Source organism: Solanum dulcamara, chromosome 9, assembly GCF_947179165.1.
Source record: "Solanum dulcamara chromosome 9, daSolDulc1.2, whole genome shotgun sequence".
Classification (NCBI taxonomy): domain Eukaryota; kingdom Viridiplantae; phylum Streptophyta; class Magnoliopsida; order Solanales; family Solanaceae; genus Solanum; species Solanum dulcamara.
In genome coordinates this window covers 10,876,995-10,901,296 of record NC_077245.1, presented here as the reverse complement: position 1 = coordinate 10,901,296, position 24,302 = coordinate 10,876,995, and the positions used below count along the sequence as shown (strand labels likewise).

Genomic DNA, 24,302 nt, shown 5'->3' with positions numbered 1-24,302 from the left:
ATCATGAACGAATTCTTTTCTGTATGCTGTTTACATTAACAAAGTTTTTATATTAAAAGTTGGCTAAACTATCTTATTAGACATAAATCACTATCATATATATTAATCTTAAAAAACATTATTAGGAAAAATACTTTTTAATAAATAATTACTGATTTTAGCAATATTTTTTATTTATTACCATTTATAGCAATATTATGATATATCTGTCATGTATTAAAAGTGAATTATGCAGACAATATAAATGTATTATAAGTGTTTTAAAATATATTATACTTGTTTGGTAAGAAATTGACACAATGTATTATAAGTGTATTAAAGTATGTGATAAATATATTATCCATGAATAAAACTTGTATTATATGAGTTTTTATAAATTATTCTCTCTAATATGTATTATAATTGTATTATAAGTGTTCAGTGAAAAAATATATTATTGATATAAATGGTAAATATTTTCTTAATGTAGTACATTTATGTAAATTTTCCTTAATTTTATCTATATTTTTAAATAATTGCATATATTACCACTAGTTAAGAGTCTTATATCATATATTGAAGAAGATATATTCATATACATATATCCCTAAAAATTAGCCTAAATTAGTTATCTGCACAATTAAATCATCCCCAATTCAAGCTTTCATGTTAATCAACTCTCTCTCACTCTCATCAATCTCCATCTCCACTATCGTTTTCTCTCTTCCTCTTCTCTGCACCATGATTTCCACCATTAAATCCTTAAAATTGAAATCTGAAACAACAACACAACAATTGGAGGTTTCTATTTATTTAACCATTATTCAAAGTTATGTATCCGTGATAGATTTCAATTTATTTTGTCTTATATTTTTTAAAAGTTAAGGTAAAATTAAACTCCATTAATTTAGAGTTTTCTTAATTTTCTTTCATGGCTAGTGATTATCCAAACGAGAAGAATGTTTATTTATTGTTGCTCGAAAAATGGCATGAAAATTACCACTGCAATTCTCGATATTTTTTTTCAACCGCTCAAATTTGAGAATCCAAAAATTCAACAACTTTGGCGAACAAAAGAGAGATAGTATGAGAATTTGCTGCAAATGGAAGGAGGATTTATGTAGTAATTGTGATAAACCTTAACGAGGAAGATGGAAAAGGAACTTTTTGGATCAGGTTGGAATTATTGATGTATATGACATTATTGATGTATCTGACACATTATTAAGTTAAGATTATATGTTCTAATTTTTATCAGTATATCTGATTAAGTGTATATATATCTGAATAAATATACGCATGTATCTAACACATTATTGATGTATATGATACATTATTGATATCTCCGACACATTATTGAGTTAAGATTATATGTATCTGACAAAATATACGCATGTATCTGAATAATAGTTCATGAAACTGAGTTAAGAAGTCTAAACTTGTTGAATCGCCAAAAAAAGAAGAATTTTGATTGTTTTGAATTTTTTTTAGGAGTTGTGATATGCCATGTCTTTTAAAGTTGTTGCAAGCGTGTTTTTCTCCTTAATTAATGACTTTTAGGCCTCATTTGTTTTCATTAAGATTAAGACGTCTGAATCTGAATGCACATCTGAATATTAAGATATGTATTAAGATTTAGAAGTATGAATCTGAATACATATCTGAATATTAAAATGTTACGTTAAGATCTAAATATTAAATAGTTAAGACTGTTTATTTTCTAAACATCTGAATGTATGAAAATTATCTTTATTTAAAAGAATAATAAATATAAAATTCAAATAAAATACTGAATTGATTTAATATTATACTAATAAAATATTTTAAATTTTTTATATGATAATTAGTGGTTGTGATGACTAATAATGGTGATTGTATGTGTCAATTTGGGATGGTGTTCACTGATGATGATTGTTATGGGTAGTATTATGGTATAGTGGTTGATACTAGTGATTAACGTGGTTATTCTTGGTAACAATTGATAATTAATAGTGAAATGATATTGATAACTAATAAAAATGGTGAATGATGATAGGGTTAGCGATATATAATAATGACTAATAGTGGTAATTATCAATAGTGATTAGTGAATATAATAATGGTTGATGGTAATGATTGTTATTGGTGGATAATGGTGATGATAGTTGATTTTTTTGATTGACAGTAATTGTGGTTGGGTTGAAGATGGTGGTTGTGGATGATAGGTGGTGGTGATTGGTGATAGTTGTGGTTGGGTTGGGGATGGTAGTTGTGGATAGCAGGTGGTGGTGATTGATAGTGATTATATGTGGTGGGTGAAAGTAGATGGAGTGACGATAAACTGTCATAGTTGTAGAAATTTTTAAATAGATATCTTAATGATATTAAGACTTTGCTATAGATCTTGTTTATTTAGATATTTTTAGACCCATTAAGTGGTTGTAAAATAAGAAAAACAAACACACTTAATAATTAAGATTTGAATTATTAAGATTCAGACCTTGAAAACAAACATACTTAATAACTGACATCTGAATGATTAAGATTCAGACCTTGAAAACAAACAGACTTAATGACTAAGATCTAAATGATTAAGATTAAGACCTTCATTAAGTGCAAACAAATGAAGCCTTAGTTGTATTCCTTAATTAAGACACTCCTTAATTAATGACTTTCAATTATATCCGTTAATTAGATACACTAATTAATATGTGTATCTCGAATACATGTATCCGACACCGAAAATATGATAAGGAATGTAATATCGCAAACTAAAGTAAATCTAAGTTGTGATAGTTCTCAAAAGTCATTTCATGACTAGCAAATTGGCTAATTCAAAATGTAAATTTAATGAATTATGCTCATCATGTATGTGCAATTGTATTTATGTATAGTACTATTATTTAGAGTCACAAAATACACATGGTGTAAAACTAACCAAGATGGTAATTGAGATTACACAACTGTAGGATTCTCTCATAAAATGTCAAATTACATTTGTTTTTCAACGTTACAAGGGAATGTATAATGTTCAAAAAGTTACTAATTAGCAAGGATTTGTTTCTCCATCGTCTGTCGTGGAATCGTCTGATAATAGAGTAGGTGGTTCTTCGTCCTTGTTTGCTTCCATTATATCAATTCTCGTTCTCAAGAAGCTAGGTTGATTTGTTGAAGATAGAAGTCGTGCCCACATCATATCCGTAATGTCAACCTTGTTTTGTTTCTCAATGATTCTATTAAAGGGTATGTAAGCATGTATGTTATTGACAGGACCAACCGTAAAGCCTGTGTAGCCAGCCATTGCTCCATGTACAACGCTTTAAGCAAGAAGAGTGCAATACACATTGTCAGATGCATTACTCGAAATAGCCCGAATCATGTATGTCGGATCTATATATTTAATATTGATCACCATCTTCTTTTATTTCGAGAAATGCTCCTTTATCCATAACCCAACATCGGATTTTACTAGCTCATGATCTTGTCTGGCTCAAGCATCTTCAGCTATGACGATAACCATGTGTCCATTCTCTTTGAGCCTATGTTGTATATACTCAAACACTCCACCACGTCCTTCAAGATAGAAATGTGATTTTGGAATCAAACAACAGTCAACATCTCGACTAGCAAGACTAGCATACATCGCTATGAACCCACTATCCCATCCCATTAACTTCACAACACCAATTCCATTCTCAAAATTGGTAGCTTCAACATGAGCAGCATTAATAGCATGTTGGGCTTCCTCAACTGCAGAATCAAAACCAAAAGACTTGTCAATAACTGGTATATCATTATCAATTGTCTTGGGAATTCCAACAACTGCAACATTGAGACCACGCCTTTTAATTTCCTCATATATCACCGCTGCTCCTCTCTGGGTTCCATCTCCTTCAATTATATAAACCTGATTTATACCCTGATGTTGAATGCTATCTACTATTTTCTTGGTAACATGACCTCCTCGAGATGTCCCAAGAATGGTTCCACTACGTTTATGGATATCATTCACAACCTTGGGTGTCAAAGGAATCGTGTTTTTTGAATAGAAACCTCGATATCCTCCATCTATCTCCACAACTCTGCTTACACCATACATATGGTATAGGCTACATACTATTTCCTTGATAACTGTGTTGAGACCAGGACATAACCCTCCACATGTTACAATACATGCATTAACATCTTCTGGCTTAAAATAAACTTTCTGACAAGGACCAGCTCGATGAAAATGTATCCCTCTTGGAGTGTTCTTGCGGACAACAATGTTTTGAGGAACTGTATCATCCTCATCGACAAAATACTGATTAACGACTGAATATGAAGGATTGTCCTGCAATGAATTAGGATAAGTAGGAAGATTAGGAATGTAATCAAACAAATGAGGAACGTCTTCTAGAACATAACCATCATCACCCATCACGATTTTCTTGTTCAAACTATGCATTGCAAAACTATCCTCCAATGATCCTGCAATTTGAAGGAAAATATTTTATTAATAAACTCAAAAGCTCTTGAATTGATCTTACTACAAGTTCTGTTTATTTTTCTCTAGTTAGTAATACTGCTATTTATAATAGTACAAAGCCTAATTAAAATAGGACCAGAAAACTTTATCCTCCAATGTAAACTAAGACAAACAAGTTACCAAATAACAAATTCTAAACAAATTAGGATTCCTACTCCAATTTGAAATTCCAACATCCATCCATTATTGTAAGTTACCTAATGTTTTTTTATGCACGGCAATATGACATATAAGTACATATTTTCCATGTGTTTCCATCTCGTCACCTCAAGAGTTTTGTTGCAAAAAAAAAAAATCTTATTTATCTTGTGTCTATTAGGTATCTTCTTGTTATAGTTTTATAACAAAATTAGCTTTTGTCTAAAGCGGTTTCCACCTTTGTGGGGCACTGCTCCATCCTTAATCAAATCAGGTCTCGAGTTTGAGCTTTGAGTATGAAGAAAATTCTATTGGAAACGTCATCACAGAATGAGTCTTGCAGTATGCGATTTGAATTTCATTGGGATTTCAATGCGGGCTCCTCGGATGGGAAACAAAAAATAAAAGAAGGTTGTCTCCAAGTACAGCCAGTTATTAAGATTCTTTGTGTCGATTTTCAATTAAATCATTGAATTGGATCTTTATTACTACTACTTATATTATGTCAATTCTTGGAGCCCAACTTTAAAAGGCCCCTTCTCAAGATATGTCTTCTTGGGCTTTATTGAATAGAGTGAATTCAATCAGTTTTAGTCATGGTGCCTTTGCCATTGATGTTACCGCTTTATTAATCTAGGTTCACCTTGGCCTTCGTCCATGAGCATCAAAAATTGGTAATGGTATCACTCTGTAACTATTGACGTAGGCAAACTCAAGCTTAAAGCTAGACACGCCATGATTTAAGATATCGGAACATCAATTGGATCGAAAATCTTATTCATGTAGGGATTAAATTCGTCAAAAAATTATACTAATCCATAATTTTCTTTTTAAATACCTTGATATAAGAGAATTACAGGTTCAAACCCTAAATATAATTTTAGTATTTTATCAAATATTGTTTATAAATTTTTTAATTCCTCCACTGTCTGGGGTCACTATCTATGTCCATCAAATTTGTTTTGTTATGGATCATTTGTTAGCATAGAACAAATAAGTCTATTTAGCATGTATCCAATCTCATGTAAACAGACATCATGATCTACTATGAGTCCAACAATATAAACTTGAAGTTGTAGTGCAAAGTTTATATTGTTGCTTGGTTTAACAATTAGGAAAACATTTTTCAGAATTTTTTTTTCAATTTTTTCATGTTTTGTTAGTTAAAATATTTTCTCTAGAAAAATAAGTTTCTTAAAATCAAAAAAATAACTTTCAAGTGAAAATAGAGAAAAAAGTTTCTTAAATAATTTTTCACGTTGATTATCTCCCGTCATCCCCCAACACCCCACCCCTACGCCTTGTTCCCTATCCCTTACCCACACTTCATCCTCACCTCCCAACCGCTACCCCCACCCCTTACCCCTAGCACCTCCAATAATACTCACCCAATTTCCACTCTTATTGGTTTCTTACCGATATTTAGCACTTGTATTAGAGCTCGATTATATATATCCGGATCCGCGCATAGTATGATTCATTTTTAAAGGCAACGCAACTCACTTATTATTATAGAAAAAAAAATGTTCAAGACATTCTTCTATCAAATACACACTAAAAGGCAAACACTTTCTAAAAACCTGCCTAACCAATCATTATTTATTATCTTTACACTAGAATAGGCAGAAGTTTTTCTTTAAAGAAAATTTAATTTATTGGTAAAAATGGAAGAAACTAATAGAATATAGAAAAGGAAAATCATAAGGAAAACTAATTAAGATGTTACTTGTATGATGTATCAAGTGGTTATAATAAGGTTGCCCTAGGCATAATAATGACAGAAAATACTAGTAGTAATAATCAAAGTCACTTGGACCCTTTTTGAAAATGTAGAGAAACATAGACAATTAAAAGATTCCCCATTACATAATTATATGTCAACCTCCCATGGTCATCATTTTTCCACATTCAGTCATATCATTTGAAAAAAAATATGGATGATACTGGTTTTAACAAAAATAAAATAAAATATGGATGATACTGGTTTTAACAAAACGAAAGTCTATCTAATACGACCTCATTTCGCGTTCATTAAGAAAAATAATAAATATAAAATATAGTAATTTACTAAACTATTTTTATTTATTAGATATTTTTAAAATTAATCGTATTTAAAAGAATAACTTCTTTGATATTGACGATATAGTTGGAAAAATCATTAACGTTAGTCTTGTATTTCCATCGAAAATTGTCCAGTGGTTATTCACACATATATTTTAATTGAATCGATGAGAAAAAAATAATAATGTTTTCACACGAAAAAATTAGAAAGTTCCTAATATTTCAGTGAGAATTTATTTCCCAAAATATTTTTTTCTAGAGAGCTAGTTTGATGAAAAAATAAGTGAAAAAAATTATATTTTATAACATAATTTTTTTAATTAATTTGCGGCGAAAAAAACCTATATTTATAGTGGAGTGGAATCATCCAACTTTTATTTTATCAAGTGTTATCAGTATGAAAACTGAACACTACTATGGTCAACAATTTCTCCTCTTTAAATAGGGCAATTTAAATGATTGTTATTGCATTTCCCTTCTCTCTCCACATGCTACCATTAAAGTTTTCAAAGGCAAATTGAGGAGAAATTTGGGCAGGGCTTTCACTTATAAAAGTTATAAGTAATAATATGATGGGGTTCAAATTTGGTTCCTGCTTTTTTCCCTATGCACTTTGGTTTTCATTTTTTTGAAATGGCACAGGAAAGTACATTAACCATTGAATGAAAATTACAGTGCCCAAGCTATTGAAAACATGATTGAACAAACTAAATGTAACAACACATATAAACAACAATATATCAATCATCAAATTCTAAAGTTTAGTAGTAGTGTTTATCCTTATAAGGTATAATTGAATTTATAGACTTGGTTCAAAGATATGTGCATTGAGATGACCTAAACATAAACATGTGGTTTGTATAGTGTAACTTGCTTAATCCTATGGAACAATTTTCGTGGATCTCTCCCTTATAATTAAGTCCATTAATGATTGAACCTTGAACCTATCTCAACCTTATCTTATTTGGCTATAGTCTAGTGTCTGATCCCCAATTTTTAGAGCCAGGCGAGTTTCATTAATATGACATTGGTCCTAACTATATTGACTATGAGTCTTTCACGAAAAGGTTTGCCCTGACCACTTATGAAAATTACATCTGATGTTATTCCTGTTGAGTCATTTTTGACTTATTCTTTCTTGTCACGTATCGCTTCTTGATTCTCACAAGTCTTAAGTTTAACTTTTACCCCATACAAATGATCCCCCTACTTTTCGGATAGTAATGAAATTGGGAAGTGACAACTCTTATCTTCTTCTTGGTGGAAAACATATAACTATCCAATACATTTTATGTTATTGTCTCATTAAAAACTTTGCTAGAAAAATCTTTTTGGAATAAAAATTGCTAAAACACTTTTTATACAGTAATTTCAAAGTAAAAAGGGAGTGGGAAAAGCTATGTAGGTACTATTATTTAGGAAAAATTACCCAAGTACACAACTTATTTTATCATATTTTCTAAAATTTTCTACTATTTAAAAAAATTACAATAATTCCTACTCTCTCCTATTCTCGAATACATCACTTTACGCGATGTATTGGTCAGATACATAACTTTACGCGATGTATCGGTCAAATATATAACTTTACGCGATGTATCGATCAGATACATCACTTTACGCGATATATTGATCGGATGCATCACTTTACGCAATGTATCGATCGGATACATTACTTTACGTGATGTGTTGGGACGTACGTGATGTATTGGAATGTTGAGTGATGTATCTGGAATCGTGATGTATCAAGACGTTGAGGAATGTATCCGGAATAGAGACGCAATGTCTCAGGACATTTTTGGAATGTATCCGAATTCTATCAAATTTTATAATTTAAAAAATAATAGGAATAAAATATAATTAACTCTTAATATTATAATTTTGTTTTGTATAACCCTTACTATTATTTACCATAAAGATAAAGCAAGTATATAATGAAATTCCAAAAAGAGGCCCATTACCTTGTGGTCATTGACCTTAACCAGATCCAATTTCAAAAAGAGGAACTTGAAAAAAGCCATGATGTGATTATGTTTCACTAGTCATAAATCACGAAAAAAATCATCCAAAAGACAAAAAGACAAATCAAAATGCCAAAACGAAGATAAACAATTCTTTTTATTTTATCAAATAGCACAAATACAATAATGTCCCTATAAAAAAGAAAAGAATGCGGGACTAATACAAAAATATGTTTGAGAAATGGAAAAATTAATAACAAAAATTGTCCCGTTCCGTAATTGTACTCAAAACGGAATATTGACTAGATTTGGACTATCAAATTGAATTGAAAAAAAAAAGAAAAAAAAAAACTATTATTAGGGGTCCTTTCTTAAGCTCACATTGTCCTGTCACTTTCCCATGATTTCGTTTTTGGATATTTGATGTAAATTCCCCACAAACCAAATATCTTTCTTTTTCTTAACAAAAAATAAAGGTCACTTTCCAACTAAGTAGCAACATTTTTATATTTGGGGAAAAATATTCTTTATCTTTTCTTTTCTTGTTTGGGGCCTAAGGTACAAGAGGAAATAATTTAATTACTAAAGATGTCTTTGTTGTATTTAAAAATAATGCAATTAGACCACTTAAAACTATTTTGAATTAACTATTATTACCCACACGTGCAATTTTACTTTATTTTCATTTTTTTGGGTCAAAATTAGTAAGACTTTTAAGTGTTTAAAAATTTTCTGAGTTTGCACTTTTTCAGCAACCCACTTTGTATACAAAACAAAAGAGGGAATTATACAAGAATTGTGCATTAAGGATATAACATGCATTAAAAGATATTTTTTTTTTGTTTTCAAGGATAGATAAAAGGTGACGAAGGAAAAATCAAAATAATAAATAAAGGTTTCAAAGGAAAACTTCTCCGTAATGCTCATTTAATAGTGTGTACATCAAATTTACCTCTTTTTGATAAAGGTAGAAAACTTGAACATAATCACGAATTGGTAATATCCCAAGTGAATGACTTGCCATATTTTTAGTGGTGGAGCCAAAAATTTCATAAAGAATATTTAAATTTTAAATAATAAATTTTAAAAAAACAACCATAAAGAAGATCTTGTATGCCCTGCTACACCCAATTGCCACCGAGCTATTGCATGTGTACCCCAACCTGAGCGTTGTGTAAGTTTCATGCAACATCTTGTCACTGTGCTTCGGGTCTCCATTAATTCTAAATGTGTTCAAAAATAACATGTATATCAGTATAAACTTAGATTTAACTTATATATACTGTAATTTTTCGATAAAATATGTCCAGCTGACACTCTTATACAATCGTAGCTTCGCCCTTGTCCTTACCAATTATGCGGATTGACAAACATTACTATTATATTATGTTATACGGATATAGTTTTAATTAATTAAGAGAATTGACTATAATTAATGAATTTGCTATTATACAAATCTGAAAGTAAATATATATAATCTCTTTAAAAATTTAATTTGTATAATGCAATGATATATATAAATTGATATAACAACTAAAATTATAATTATGAAATGTAATTAAATAAATTATAATTAAAAAACCTATTTATATTTCAAATCGTTTGCTATTTTTAAAAGTTTCCTTATAAAAAGCATGACCATATTAGATTTATCTTATTTATTTTTAATAATTTGAAAAAGTGTTAAAAGTTGACAGGAGTCAAAGATATCGCGAAGCCGTTTTAGAGTTTTAAGGTTACGGGCAGACGGGCAAAGCACCGTTCGGGCAGCTTAACACGCCCAAAAAGAGAAAGATAGTAATTTCTCTCACTTACTTTTTTTTTCTCTCTCTGCGCACACACAACTCAGTAGAGAGAGAAAGACAAGCAGTACAAAAATGTGAAAAGTTGCAGCAGATAAAAAAAAAAAAAGGGTAGAAGGAGAAGAACTAAACTGAACTGAGAAACACAAAAAAGGGTTGCCCAGTAAAGAGTAAAAGGGGTATCAAAATCTTGAAATATAAGTGTAAAAATTTGATCTTTTTTTGTTGGGTATTGAGATGAGATCGATTCTTGGGTTTTGAGCTTTGTGGGGGTGTTTTTCTTTGTATATGGTAATGAAGGGTAGGGTTTTCTTGATTTTTTGGGTAAATGCTGGCTTTTTTGAGTTTGCTTTACCTGGATCTAAGAGATTGTTTAGTCAGCTGGCTGCTTGATTTGTAAAAAAACAAAAAGTATTTGATGGTGAAGGTGATGGAGAAGGATGCTTTGGTGGTGTCACTGGTGGTATGGCTAATCTTGGTTGTTCATCATCTTAAGCTTATTTATGCTAATATGGAAGGTTTGTGGGCCCATCATCCTCATTTTAGTTAATTTTTAGGTCTATATTTGTTGTTCTATTTTGTGAGATGAGTTTCAAATGTTGAAACTTTTGGTATTAGAAATGAAATATTTTCTTGAAAGTGAAATGTGTTTATGCAAAATTGGATTTTGAATTTGACTAATGTGAGTTGTTGAATTTTCCCAAAAGGGAAAGCAAGATGTGCAATGAGCACCCTGCATTGTTACAGTGTCAAGCAGTTCAGTTTTAATGCCAGTTATATGTGAAAGTTCCTAGTTATCATTGCCATTCAACCTTACTGCAATATATTTCTTGTGATTTTATTTGCTTGTTGCCAAAATTTTGATAAACTGCTTTGTTCAGTGAATAGATAAAATTTTCAGGTGGATTAAATATTGTCTATGTTTTCCTAAATGGATATACGAACAGGTGATGCCTTGCACAGTCTACGCGTCAATTTACAAGATCCTAACAATGTGCTACAGAGCTGGGACCCTACCCTTGTTAATCCTTGCACATGGTTTCATGTTACCTGCAACAATGACAACAGTGTTATAAGAGTGTAAGAATCTGTTGTCTGATTTACCTCCGTTTTAATGGATTTGCAATTCCACCCTTTGTGGTGGTGAGCAAATCTAATTGCAGTTTGTGATATCCATAACACTTGTTATATATTCAACCTTTCCAGTGATTTAGGAAATGCAGCTTTATCTGGTCTGTTAGTCCCACAGCTTGGCCTTTTGAAGAATTTGCAGTACTTGTAAGTCTCACTTCATGAACTTTGTTTGGAATTATTTTGGAAATTTTGGACTTGGAAAATTGGCATTAAATGTACTGGTTTTTCCAGATGTTGAAAATTTTTCATGTTACCTTTAGAATTTTCTGCATGGAAATACCATAGATGGCTTGCATATTAACTTTCGCATGAAAACAAAGCTGCTGTAAGTTGGCAAAAGCGAGCAGAGAGCACTTTCTCCTCACCGTCTCTTGTTTCACTTGGTAGTCGATGGCATAGCTATTAATGTGTTCCCTGAACAACACAAATTTGAATGTGTACATAAAAAAAGATTTAAACTTGTGTTTCACATTACATACTAGTAAATTAAGAAACTAGGATACTTGGATGAGACTATCAATGAATTAACTTATGTGGCAAAGTAGTGTCTGTAATTACTTGGGAAAATATGGTAGTTTAACTTAAATTTCTGTCATACACTCTCCTATCAAAAGATAAGCAGAGAAGTCGTTATCTTTTTTATAAACTCTTAAACGGAGTTGTATTCTAAATATCATAATTAATGCCAGTACCCTAAGCACTCTTATTTTGGAATGACAAACTTCAACTCATATCAAATCTTTTATTCCCTCTTTCCTTGTCCCAGGTAGCGTCTAATCATGATTTAGGATGATGGAATAGGATAAGCCAAACAAGCGAAACAAGTCCCTTGAAACAGTAAAGCAAAACCTAGACTTAGAAAGAGGAAATATGGCTTGAGGGTTGGTTGATATCTTGGAGGAAAAGATCTGATGTTTTCTGGTCATACAACAGATGCTAATGTGTTTTTTCACTAAGAATTTGAATCATGATTCAATTAAGCTTAGGTTTTGTTTAAGTGCTAAGTTTAGTTTGGAGTTTGATAATAGACTTCACACTTAAATTGTTAACGTGCCATAGTCATGTTCAGTCTCAAACTGTTTTTCAGAGTTCTTATGTAACCCATGCTCTTTTAAAGATGCAACTGTATGGAAGTTCACTGAGACAGTAAGTGCATATGCATCTGGTGAAGCTGGCATTACATGATGTATACCCATGCCTCAGACAATGTTTTAATGATGGGTGTAATTATTACCTAGTGATTGCTCCATTCTGCCCACACAATCATATATTCCTATGGATGCGTAGATTTGCTTGAGGCTTGTGTAGTACATGTACTAAGTATTTTCAAAGTGTATGCAAGTGACAATCATATCAAGAATGAAACAATATAAAAAGAACAGAAGACTGATGGAATTTAATGATTGCTGGGTATACACACTGTTTAGGTGAAGTTTGAAATTATCATAATGGCGACAATTTTTTTTATTGATGAGATATAAAGATTGTATAAAATGTTTGATGAGGCTATCATTTGCAGCATATGGGATGACAGGTTTTTATCTAGCCAAATGCTTGTAACCAAATATAAGAAAATTCCTCCAAGACATATACATTGGTAACTAGCTATAGTTGTTAGCTTGGAACTCCTAATCCTTTCTCATTTGTGGACTTTTAACTGTAGCTTGATTCGAGTTTTGATGAATGTGAGGATTCTGCCCATTAGCCTAGGGATATGTGGAATTGACTCATTCTTTGGTTTTCTTGTCACAGGGAGCTTTACAGTAATAACATAAGTGGTGTAATACCGAGTGATCTTGGAAATTTGACTAATCTGGTCAGCTTGGATCTCTACTTGAACAAGTTTGTCGGTCCCATCCCAGACTCCTTGGGCAAGCTGTCGAAATTGAGATTCCTGTATGTATTTTTATTCTATATTAGATTTCTGTGGATATTGTGATGCCAAATGTGTATGTCATCAACCAAGATGAACCTACTCTTGCCGGCATGTTGAGAAAGGAAAGGAAGCCTGAATTCTTTTCTAGGTTTCACATAAGATGACCCCTATTAGTATTAGGTTTCACATTAAGTTTTGTTGGTAGAAGGTATTTGAGGACTTTATGGGTCTAATATCATTCATAAAATAGACCGTACATGTAAGTCTTTTTATTATTTCCCTTTGTTCTAGTCCTTATTTGAAGGAAAAGAATAGAAGCATATGCTTGAGTCTGATATTTGGGCCTGATATTATAAAATTAAGCAGGGTCTATTAATTGGTATTTTATTTTTCTCCCTTTGTTGTGATCCTTGTCTAGAAGAGAAAAGAAGTTTAGAAGCCCATGCTTCATCTTGCATCTTTCATTGTTTCTCTTGCTTAATGCTCCCCAAACTTCTTTCTTTTGGCTGGACAGCCTAAGAAGTGTTCCAAATTGGTTCTATTATGTTGACTCAGCATGAAGCCTCATTAACTGCATCTTGGGACTGACTATAGAACTATTGCAGTACTGCCAATGTCGAGTGATATGATTTAGTCCAAAAGGTGTTTCAAGCTTCTATTTGTCGGGGGGGGGGGGATTCAGTTATCAGCCTATTCTTCTGCTTTATTCTCCAATTATTTATTTATACCAAAAATAAAGCTCATTCCTGTATGCCTTTGTGATTTTTTTGCGAGGATAGTCGGCTCAACAATAATAGCTTGAGTGGTGACATCCCAATGTCACTGACTAATATCTCATCACTACAAGTGTTGTAAGTACACTAGTTATTTTGTGGCTTAACTTAGATCATTCTTTCTGTCTTCCATTTCTTTTCATTCATTTCCTTTTCCTTCTAATGCATATACAGATATTCTCATGCTCAATTCTTGTCTCATCTGTGTATAGGGATCTGTCAAACAACCGTCTCTCAGGTGCTGTTCCAGATAATGGTTCCTTTTCTCTATTCACGCCTATCAGGTATATTTCATTTAAGGTGGTTCACCATCCAACTGGCTGGTGGTTTTTGCATGCTGTTATTTGCTAATATATTTTGCTTGAATTTGCAGTTTTGCGAATAATTTAGATCTTTGCGGGCCTGTAACTGGACACCCTTGCCCGGGATCTCCTCCATTCTCTCCTCCGCCTCCATTTGTTCCACCACCACCAATTTCTGCTCCAGGTGGTTCTTTAAATTGGTGTGGATAAATTGTTTTCCTTTTTTTTTTTTTTTTGCTTCTTTGAGTTTGGTGGTTTTAGTTGGTCCATCCATCTTGCCTCTTAGTTTTTCATAACCTAAGTGAGAATTTGTGCTATAGAAGTACTGACAAGAAAGAGGCAGAAGAGGAAAAGCCATCTTTGCTAGTCAGGCATTTTGGTTAAGTAATTGTTATGGGAAACTGGATGCACGATACTACATTTAGTCTCTAAGCATTCTGGTCTTTATACAAATTAAATTCAGCATTGCAGACATCTTATCCTTGGTCCCTTTGTAAATTTTATCTGTGGTATTTGACGTTGAATATGTCTGAGCAATATTAATCATATTTATGCTAGAACTTGAAGATTTTCTTTTCTTTGTAAAACTGTCCTGGAAATTATATCTGAATGATAGATCCAAATTTTTGTGTTCTTTGTTTTTTTGAAGTGATTTAAATGATGAAGGGCCAAAGTTGTGTGTTTTAAATATAGTCTGGATCATATGAAGGAAACTAATCAAATTTATGGAAACTTCAGGAGGAAATGGTGCAACTGGAGCAATCGCCGGAGGTGTAGCTGCTGGTGCTGCTCTACTATTTGCTGCTCCTGCCATTGCATTTGCCTGGTGGCGCCGTAGAAAGCCTCAAGAATATTTCTTTGATGTACCAGGTTAGCAGTATACACAATTTCCAACCATTAAGTCCAGAATTCCTACTTACTCCCTCGTGTATGTGTGGTTTCTCTTGCATGTTTTATTTTTTGGCTCCATAATTACCGTCTTTGCTTGAACTTGTTTCAGCTGAAGAAGATCCTGAAGTTCACTTAGGTCAACTGAAAAGGTTCTCCCTCCGAGAGCTACAAGTGGCAACTGACAGTTTTAGCAATAAAAACATTCTGGGTCGAGGTGGATTTGGTAAGGTATACAAAGGACGCTTGGCAGATGGATCATTGGTGGCTGTTAAGCGGCTAAAGGAGGAGCGTACTCCTGGAGGGGAGTTGCAATTTCAAACAGAAGTTGAGATGATTAGCATGGCAGTGCATAGGAATCTTCTACGATTACGTGGCTTCTGTATGACACCAACAGAAAGACTGCTTGTCTACCCCTACATGGCGAATGGAAGTGTTGCTTCATGCCTGAGAGGTGATGCCTTCTGAAATCTATTACTCCATAACATATTTGGATTTTTTCACCTGTAATTTGGAGGGTATTATTACATAATAGACCAAGATTATCTTTTGCTGGTCAACGTTCTATCTGGCATAACTTATTCTTTATAATAAAACATATTCTTGTATGTTATTCCTCTAACTTAGTAAAAGGTAGGAAATATAACTTATTATTTATTCTCTTGACAAAATATTTATTTTATCAGAACGACCACCATCTGAACTGCCACTTGATTGGCCAACGCGAAAACGCATTGCTTTGGGGTCTGCCAGGGGATTATCGTATTTGCATGATCATTGTGACCCTAAGATTATCCATCGTGATGTGAAGGCTGCAAATATATTGCTAGATGAAGAATTTGAGGCTGTTGTTGGAGACTTTGGTTTGGCTAAACTTATGGACTACAAGGATACACATGTTACTACCGCTGTGCGTGGTACAATCGGGCATATTGCTCCAGAATACCTGTCCACTGGGAAGTCTTCAGAAAAGACTGATGTTTTCGGGTATGGGATCATGCTTCTGGAGCTAATCACTGGCCAACGTGCTTTTGATCTTGCTCGTCTTGCAAATGATGACGATGTCATGTTGCTTGACTGGGTACGTTGTCATGCCTGCTTTACATGAACTTGACACAAGTACCATAATGTGCTCATATTTTAATCTGTACATCACAACACTAGCTGATTAATAAGTGTTTCTGCCTTTAGCAGGAATCTTTAAGTCTATGATCTGGAGTTCAAACTTGTTGAGGTTCTTGTTTCAGGTGAAAGGACTCCTTAAAGAGAAGAAATTGGAAATGCTGGTTGACCCTGATCTTCAGAACAAATATGTGGAGGCTGAGGTGGAGCAATTGATCCAGGTAGCATTGCTTTGTACACAAAGCAACCCTATGGATCGGCCCAAGATGTCGGAAGTGGTGAGAATGCTTGAAGGTGATGGTTTGGCTGAAAGATGGGATGAGTGGCAGAAGGTAGAAGTCCTCCGACAGGAGGTGGAACTTGCACCACATCCTGGTTCTGATTGGCTTGTTGACTCAACAGAGAATTTACACGCAGTTGAATTATCGGGTCCAAGGTGACCCTCGTACTACCCAAGTAAAGAAAAGCAAATCTTTAGGAGCTCTTTATTTTTGTTGACCTTGTGAAAGTTTTTCTTGTGATATTTAATGAAAATCTCCAGTTGTAAGCCCATTAAGTGTATCTGTTACATTGTGCATACGAATTTGTACTGACAGGAATTCTAAATCCATGCCCTGACAAGTTGCACATAGGCGTAGTAGTTAAGTGCTTTAAAATTGTCCAACACAGTACGTACACTACTGTCAAGCAGAGTCTTGTTTTCAGTGACATTGAAAATGTTATCAATCTGACGAGCTTATTTACAAGATTTTGGATTTTACAATCAAAGAATAAAGATTCACACTCTTATGGTGGTTATCATCACCTCATACTACAATATAATGGCAATTATCTCATCAGTAGGCCACTTGCAGGGTTCATTTTACCACTTTTTCTGACGGTTCAGATAAGCACTAGATGCTTTGATATCAGAGTACAGGATCTGCTCAGTGATACATTTGATCATTTCTGCCAGTATTTATTACTCCAAAGAAAATTTTCTTACATGCAAATTCTTGAACTGCATACTCTTTAACATACAAGGATCCTTTGATGTACTACAGACAAAAGGGTATAGAATAATCAGGAGAATTTGAAACTCACAACCAACAAACAAACCAGAGCCTGCAGAATAGGAGAAATACACTTCACTTGTCATGACTGGGCCTGATATTATCTTTGAATGATTGTGAACGAGAGCTGGGATTAGAGCCGTTTGTTGCATTAAACAGGTTGGGATATGAATAATATGTTTCATCGTCCATGGAAGGCAATCTCTGTGGTTGGTGAAGACCCTGACCAGGATGATGAATATGGGAGATGGGAGACTCATCACCTACTGTTGAATCGTCGTACGGAGGAATATTCGACACCTGATGTTCCAATGGGCTGGGGATACGATCAGAGTTTGACAATTGGCGTTGGAGGTCTAAGTGAGGCTTTTCTAGGATGTGAGATTCTCGTTTCTCAGCATAAAAGGGGTTCTCACTGGGGCTTACAGGCACCTCTTCGCTCCTTTTCCTGGTAAGCTCGCTGATTCTAACCTGAGCAAGGCTAGCTGCTGAGCGAGCAGCAGCAGCTGCACGTTCGGCTGAATCAGCAGCTGCTTGGGCAGCAGCCAATACATCTTGCAAATCTACGTCATTCTCAACTTTGGTCTTTGTAGTAGAGGGAGGTTGAATACTTTGGGTTGTGGTACTTTCTGTTGAGGAGAATGGAGATGATTTTGGCGGGGGAACCATGAATGGCAAAAACTGTTTCTCTTCTTCCGGTGCAGATAAAGTATCAGCTGATCCAAAATCTTTTGAAACTACCTTCTCTTGCAAAACTTCATCTCGCTCAACATTTTGTTTGTTAGATTTGAGCTCACCGTCTTCAGAAGATTTAGCTACCTCCTCATCGGAGTCAGATAGTGCAGAGGCCGGGAAAGGAAGCATTTCAGGGGCTGACACTCCACCGGTACTAGGTCGTAGTGGCTGCTTAGGGACTTCTGGAAAATCTAAATCAAAATCAGCCTCAGATTCCGTTTGTTTATCATAGACTTGATCTGATGCAGAGTGCTGCACCTCGTCAAACCTTTCTTTGGGAAGTGGCACCTTAGCCCCACTGACAAATTGTGTGGGTCCATTCTGCAAAGCAAAGAGAAGAAATCATGATGATTGAAAAGAGGACAAAATCAAAGCCAGTACAGACTAAACTATATACCAGTAAGTCCTCATGTGACTTCAACAGCTCAGTTTCAGAAGCACTTGGATCCCAATCTAGCTGATGCTCCTCCGCAATTTCCTTTAGCAGCTTCATTTTCACATCAGGAGCAGGAGCTCGAATAGACAGCAACTCTATCAACTGTCAGAGACCAGAAAAAAGAAAGAGATAAATCAGAAACCAAGAAACAAGTAACAGTTCCTCTTTCTGGTTTAGCTATGGCATAAAGGATAACTAAGGTAACCTGGCGATTGACACCACACTCTGGCATGAGCTCTGTAGCTGCAGCAATGAATTCCTTCCCATATTTACCAGCAAACATCATCTGAACCTGCAGCAATTCTGGAAGATCTGCACATCTTGGTGCAGCAAAACAAACACTTGAAATAGCTTCTTTCAGATCTAGAGGGCATTCCCTGGACATTAGAGTTTGGGGTTCAGCTCTTTCCAAACATTCAAGTTAAGAAAAATTATCAACAACATTCAACTAGAAGTCTAGAATATTAAGAATTGAAAAGAAAACCTTCACATTGCAGGATAGCTCAAGTTCAAGAGTATCAGTTTGCTTTAAAACAAATATCGAAGATGAAGCGCTTTGGCTTCATCTTGGAACTAGAGATCCACACATTTATGGTCTCATGTAGATGATCAAATTATTTTAACGTTTCACACTCCCATAACATAAGTAAGAATGGATTGTTCATTCTTTAAGAATGGATTGTTCATTCTACGCCCTAGATACTTCCCGGTCATATAAGCAGAAAGTTAAACCGCAGTTGATCCTTGTTTGGCTAAAATTGACTTTATGTAAACGGACCAAACATGCTGATGCTCGGAAACATGCATATACTTCCATTTAATCGACCTACAACCTCGACAACCAAATTAGACTACATTTCAAAGTTGGCAACTTCTTTTTTAGAATACATGAAAATTAGCAAATTAAAGGACTGTGATTCTTTAATTGGACTAGCCATGAATAAGTATCCAGATACAGTGCAGATAATTCTTGCCAAACAACAGCTAGGATGAAATATAGTAGATCTGAAAGCTTGGTATTGAAGGAGATATGGAACTAAATGTTGAGAACAGCAGCAGTAGATGGAGAAGGCCAGAGGCAAGCAAGGGAGACAGAGAGGAACATTTGGTATCCTATACTATTTTTATTAGGAAAAAATGCCAAAGACCGCCCTGGACTTGTAACTTTATATTTAGTGAACACCTAAACTACACTCGTATTAAATACCCCCTGGAATTTGTTTTTTCAACCGTCGCATACACCTACTACGTTTAGATACCTAAATCGTGTATACACGCGCATGACACAGTGAAAATATGGCTAATGTGGATGTCCACGTAGATAAATAATACCCCCACCCTTTCTAATATCTACTCTCTTTCAAAAGATTTTTATTTATTCCCCCAATTTACACAAATCAACCCTAATTACCCGATCTTCTTTCTTTCACACAAATACTCTCTCTAAATAATCACTCCTTAGAAGTCTAATAGTTGGAGTTAATGGTCGATTTTGAACATTTCTGGCTTTGCTATTTGAATGTTTTCTCCTCAAATAGTACAGTCCATTTGGGTGAAGCTTTTGCTCGATTTGAGTGGATTTTTCTTCGATCTTGTCTAAAATTCTTATCAAGTAAGTGATTATCCATTCTTAAAGTGTATTTTCGTTTGTTTCCTCGAATAGCCTTGGTCTGTTACAGTCCAGATATGTCCGGTGTTATCGTATGACCATGAAATTCTCATAATCGGAGGACACCCATATGCACACAAGCATCCTATTATAATTCATGGATTCAGCAATTGCAATTTCAGAAATATGAAGGAGAAATAAATTATAGGCAAAGAAAGAAAATGATGGCAAAGAGAGGAATTTCAGAAAATTGAAAGTGATGGAGGATAAGGGCTTAGGGAGAATAGATAGGAAGAGAATAAAGAGAGATGTTTCGAAAAGAGGAAAAAAATAAAGAGAAATAAGAATTTTTAATGTTTTTTTCCGTTGGAGTAATATGATGTGGCGAAAAATTTACTCCCTCACGCGCCTAGCGGAGCTTGTAGACAGTTTCTATGCCAGGTGGAAGTTGTAGGTGTATGTGACGGTTGAAAAAACAGGTTCCTGGGGTATTTAATATGAGTGATAGTTTCGGTATTCACTAAATAAAAAGCTACAAGTTCGGGGGATCTTTAGCATTTCTGCCTTTTTGTTATTATTAAACCTCATTCAACTGACTTTCCTAATCTATATCAGGTGTAACCCAATTTATTGACTTATTGCAGCTAGAATAAAGTTAAATCGAGCTATCGTTCTAGAGAAGAATACAGCTATAAAGATACACATGACCAGCATAAGTACACAAGGAAGCAATATACGTTACTTATCAAAACGGAAAAAGAAAAATAAGCTAAAAGGCAATACTACAAGTAGGTCAACCTTATAGCTGGGATTTACATCTGCTAATGGTGTCAAACAAATTATATAACCACGAAAGCTAAAAATTTACTCAACACAACAGACATAACTCATTACCTTTGTGCTTCGATGATTGGAAGACGAACAGATATAAGCTCGCAGAATAGCTCAACTATCTCCTGAGCTGCCATCATTTTCTCCTCTCTAATGATATGCTCTACCTAAATAAGCAAAGATCAGAAAATCAAGCTCATTATGCTGTAAAACCATCTATCAAAATACTTAATTACCATTCACTATTCAAATGCAAAGAGCACAATGCCTTGCACATATTATATCAGTGTGAATTGAGGAATTTAAGCAAAGATTCAGTTTATACCCGAATTCGAGCAGTAGCTTCCTGACCAGTCTCTAGTAGCTTAGCTATTTCTTTCCTCATCTGCTTCAACTGAAACTCCCTACGATTCCTCAGTAGTTTGATACGAGGAATTGTCAATTTCAATAGGGTTTTACTGCAAATGGTAAGACACCCATCAGCAAATTTCCAAACAACAAAGTTTAGCAAATCCAAAAACCCATGAAATACTATTTCACCATAGAGGTTTCATATAAGAAAGGCATCATTTTTCTCTCATTTTTTTTCAAAAATCGGAAAATCCAAAAACCCCACTATTTCAATCCATACAAAATTGTCTCTAGAATTTTTCCCAACAAGAAGTTTGTCAAATCTGCATCATAATAACCCTTAACTAAAAAGACCCAAATCATAAAATGTCATAAGAACCTTAACCAAAAAGACCCAAATCATAAAATCTGACAAGAACCTCAAAAAAAAGACAAATAAGATAGGGAAGTGGGAAATTGAGGATTACCATTTGGCAGCTTTGAAACCTTTGGTGAAGAAAGAATCCATTATAGAATTTGATTCAGATCTTCAATATCTGTGTACCCTTTTAAGTTCTTGGAACACAATCTTATGAATTATGACTTACCTAAAACCACAAAATAATCAATCAAACTTGGTAGTATTTCAGATTAAGCAAAGAATGATTTTATTTATATTTTCAAAAAAAGAAGGAAAAAGAGATCAAAGGACAAAACTGATGACGAAGTAGCAAAGAAAACACTGTATGTGTTTTTCTAGCCAGCGCAGAAAAAGTGAACCTGCTCCGCTATGAATATAAAAGCCAAATGAGACGCGGACAAGCTTTCAATGTCGACCACAACAAGCAGTTTCCTTAAGCTCTAAGCATTATTGGATTTCAACTTAAATTATTTTTGGGATTAAAATTAGGTTTATCTTCTCAATTTCCGAACTGTAAAAATAAAATAAAATGTACAACTCTAGAAGATGATGAATTTGGGCCAATTGCTGCAAGAGGAGATTCAAGAGATTGGGTCCCTACAATTAAATTACTCCCACTACAAGTGTTTACGGATCGGTTTGAATCGGTCATATGTTAAAATCAAATTCAAACTTAGTTGATTTTTAAAATTTTAAAATCAAATCAAATATAGCATATATTTATAGGTTTAGTTATTTTTAATTTGATTCGGTTATTCAGTTATTAGTCATACACAAAAATAAAATAAAAAATGATTAAATCAAAACGAAAAAAAAGTGACAACAATCCATCCAAAATGAAAAATAGTTAGAACGACTAACATAACAAAACTTTCGATCACTTAATATACTATGAATAAAATTTCAAAATTCACAATTTCGGCCTAGAAGGAAGAAACAATGACATTTCTAATCCCACAAAGAATTGTCATAGACACTCATATACACGAAACAATAAGATAAATATTTTTGTCTTGGGCATTTTTGCTTTCTTAAATAGATTAAAAATAATTTTTGATGAAAAATATATAAGATCTTTAAAATATTTTATAAGCATAATTATTATTATATTATGTATGTATAACAATAATATATATATATATATAAAATTTATCGGTTCGATTCGATTATTTCTTCGATTTTTTTGAACCAAATCAAAATCAAACCAAATACTGTCGGTTTTTAAAAATCTAAAACCAAACCAAACCCAAATAAAATTGGTTTTATTTAATCAGTTTGGTTCGTTTTTTTTCCGGTTTGGATCAGTTTTTATCCAAATTGTGAACACCCCTAACTCCTACAATTCGATTTTATGTGGCATCCTTTGACTTAGCCACTTGACATGGTGTTTAAGGAAAAAATGATGACTTTTAAAACTTGTTATTTAAAATAATCTTTAGCTATTTGTGTGATTGATATTCATTTTATTAAGGATAAAAGGAAAATTTTAAAGTTAAATTATTTTTTATTATATTAAAATGACATTCTTTTTGGGACGAGGCTAAAAAAGAAAGAGTGCCAGATAAAATGAGACAGAGGGAGTATAAAGGTTGGCGACAAGTTATCCCAAAATAAAGTATTCCGCGGATTTTGCTTGGGTTTAATCTTTCCTGATTATTAGGAATTTCTTATAAAATGGGCGAATTTATTGGATTGGTTTATTCATAGTCTTCGTTCTTTTTTATTTTGCGCTATTGATTCTACTATTATTAGTGAGAAACCTTGTATATGAGATAACTTTTTCTATTACTATGGTATAAATTGTGGAATAGATAATTCAAGTACTACCTAATACCTCCAACCAAACGCAGAAATGATGCATTTTATCTCAGAATTATTATACCTCATATCTCACACCAAGCGACCCCGTTTATAAACTTTTGTGGCCATTTTATTAAAAGCAACCCTCTGTTTCAATATGTTCGGTCTATTTTGAATTGACATGGAGTTTAAGAAAATATTATTTTTTGAATCTTATGATCTTAAATTAAAAATCTATCGAATGTACTAAAATGTTCGTTAATCTTGTGGTCTTAAACATGTCGTGTAGAAAATTAAAATTAAAGAATCGCTAAAAAGAAAAATAGGTCAAATAAATTGAAATGAAGGAAGTGTTTATCAAGTTATATAGTATATAAAATTTTGATATTTGTATTTTTCTCTTTGAGTTTTTCCTCTATTTTCTCGAAAATTTGAATTTGTATGTCTTCTGCACATATTGCGTCTACAAGGCATATTGTGTCAGCAATTTTACATATTGCGTCTCCTTGAATTTGTGGAAAAAGGAATACATAAGAGAGAGTTTC

The 24,302-nt window shown here is 33.5% G+C and overlaps 3 protein-coding genes across 4 annotated transcripts; 1 reads left to right on the top strand and 2 right to left on the bottom strand.

The window, feature by feature from the left end:
- Positions 1-2,859: 2,859 nt before the first annotated feature.
- Positions 2,860-4,410, bottom strand: LOC129903382 (ATP-dependent 6-phosphofructokinase 3-like). Its single transcript, XM_055978920.1, has one exon. The coding sequence runs from the start codon at positions 4,403-4,405 to the stop codon at positions 3,449-3,451; it is 957 nt and encodes a 318-aa protein (XP_055834895.1). The 5' UTR covers positions 4,406-4,410; the 3' UTR covers positions 2,860-3,448.
- A 6,044-nt stretch (positions 4,411-10,454) lies between these two features.
- Positions 10,455-17,120, top strand: LOC129903205 (somatic embryogenesis receptor kinase 1). The gene is made up of 11 exons (XM_055978708.1): positions 10,455-10,966; positions 11,396-11,528; positions 11,655-11,726; positions 13,335-13,478; positions 14,238-14,309; positions 14,444-14,515; positions 14,605-14,717; positions 15,272-15,403; positions 15,534-15,875; positions 16,108-16,502; positions 16,669-17,120. Exons 1-11 carry the CDS (start codon positions 10,867-10,869, stop codon positions 16,981-16,983), a joined length of 1,890 nt encoding a protein of 629 aa, XP_055834683.1. The 5' UTR covers positions 10,455-10,866; the 3' UTR covers positions 16,984-17,120.
- A 360-nt stretch (positions 17,121-17,480) lies between these two features.
- Positions 17,481-22,453, bottom strand: LOC129903206 (uncharacterized). Of its 2 annotated transcripts, none has more exons than XM_055978709.1 (7): positions 22,317-22,453; positions 22,025-22,144; positions 21,532-21,664; positions 21,270-21,373; positions 18,972-19,143; positions 18,728-18,868; positions 17,481-18,651 (listed from the first exon to the last, which is right to left on the bottom strand). In XM_055978709.1, the coding sequence occupies exons 2-7, from the start codon at positions 22,063-22,065 to the stop codon at positions 17,671-17,673; spliced, it is 1,572 nt and encodes a 523-aa protein (XP_055834684.1). In that variant the 5' UTR covers positions 22,066-22,144; positions 22,317-22,453; the 3' UTR covers positions 17,481-17,670. The 2 variants fall into 2 exon arrangements, with proteins under 2 accessions (XP_055834684.1, XP_055834685.1); XM_055978710.1 differs by having other exon boundaries at positions 22,254-22,396.
- Between the last annotated feature and the right edge of the window lie 1,849 nt (positions 22,454-24,302).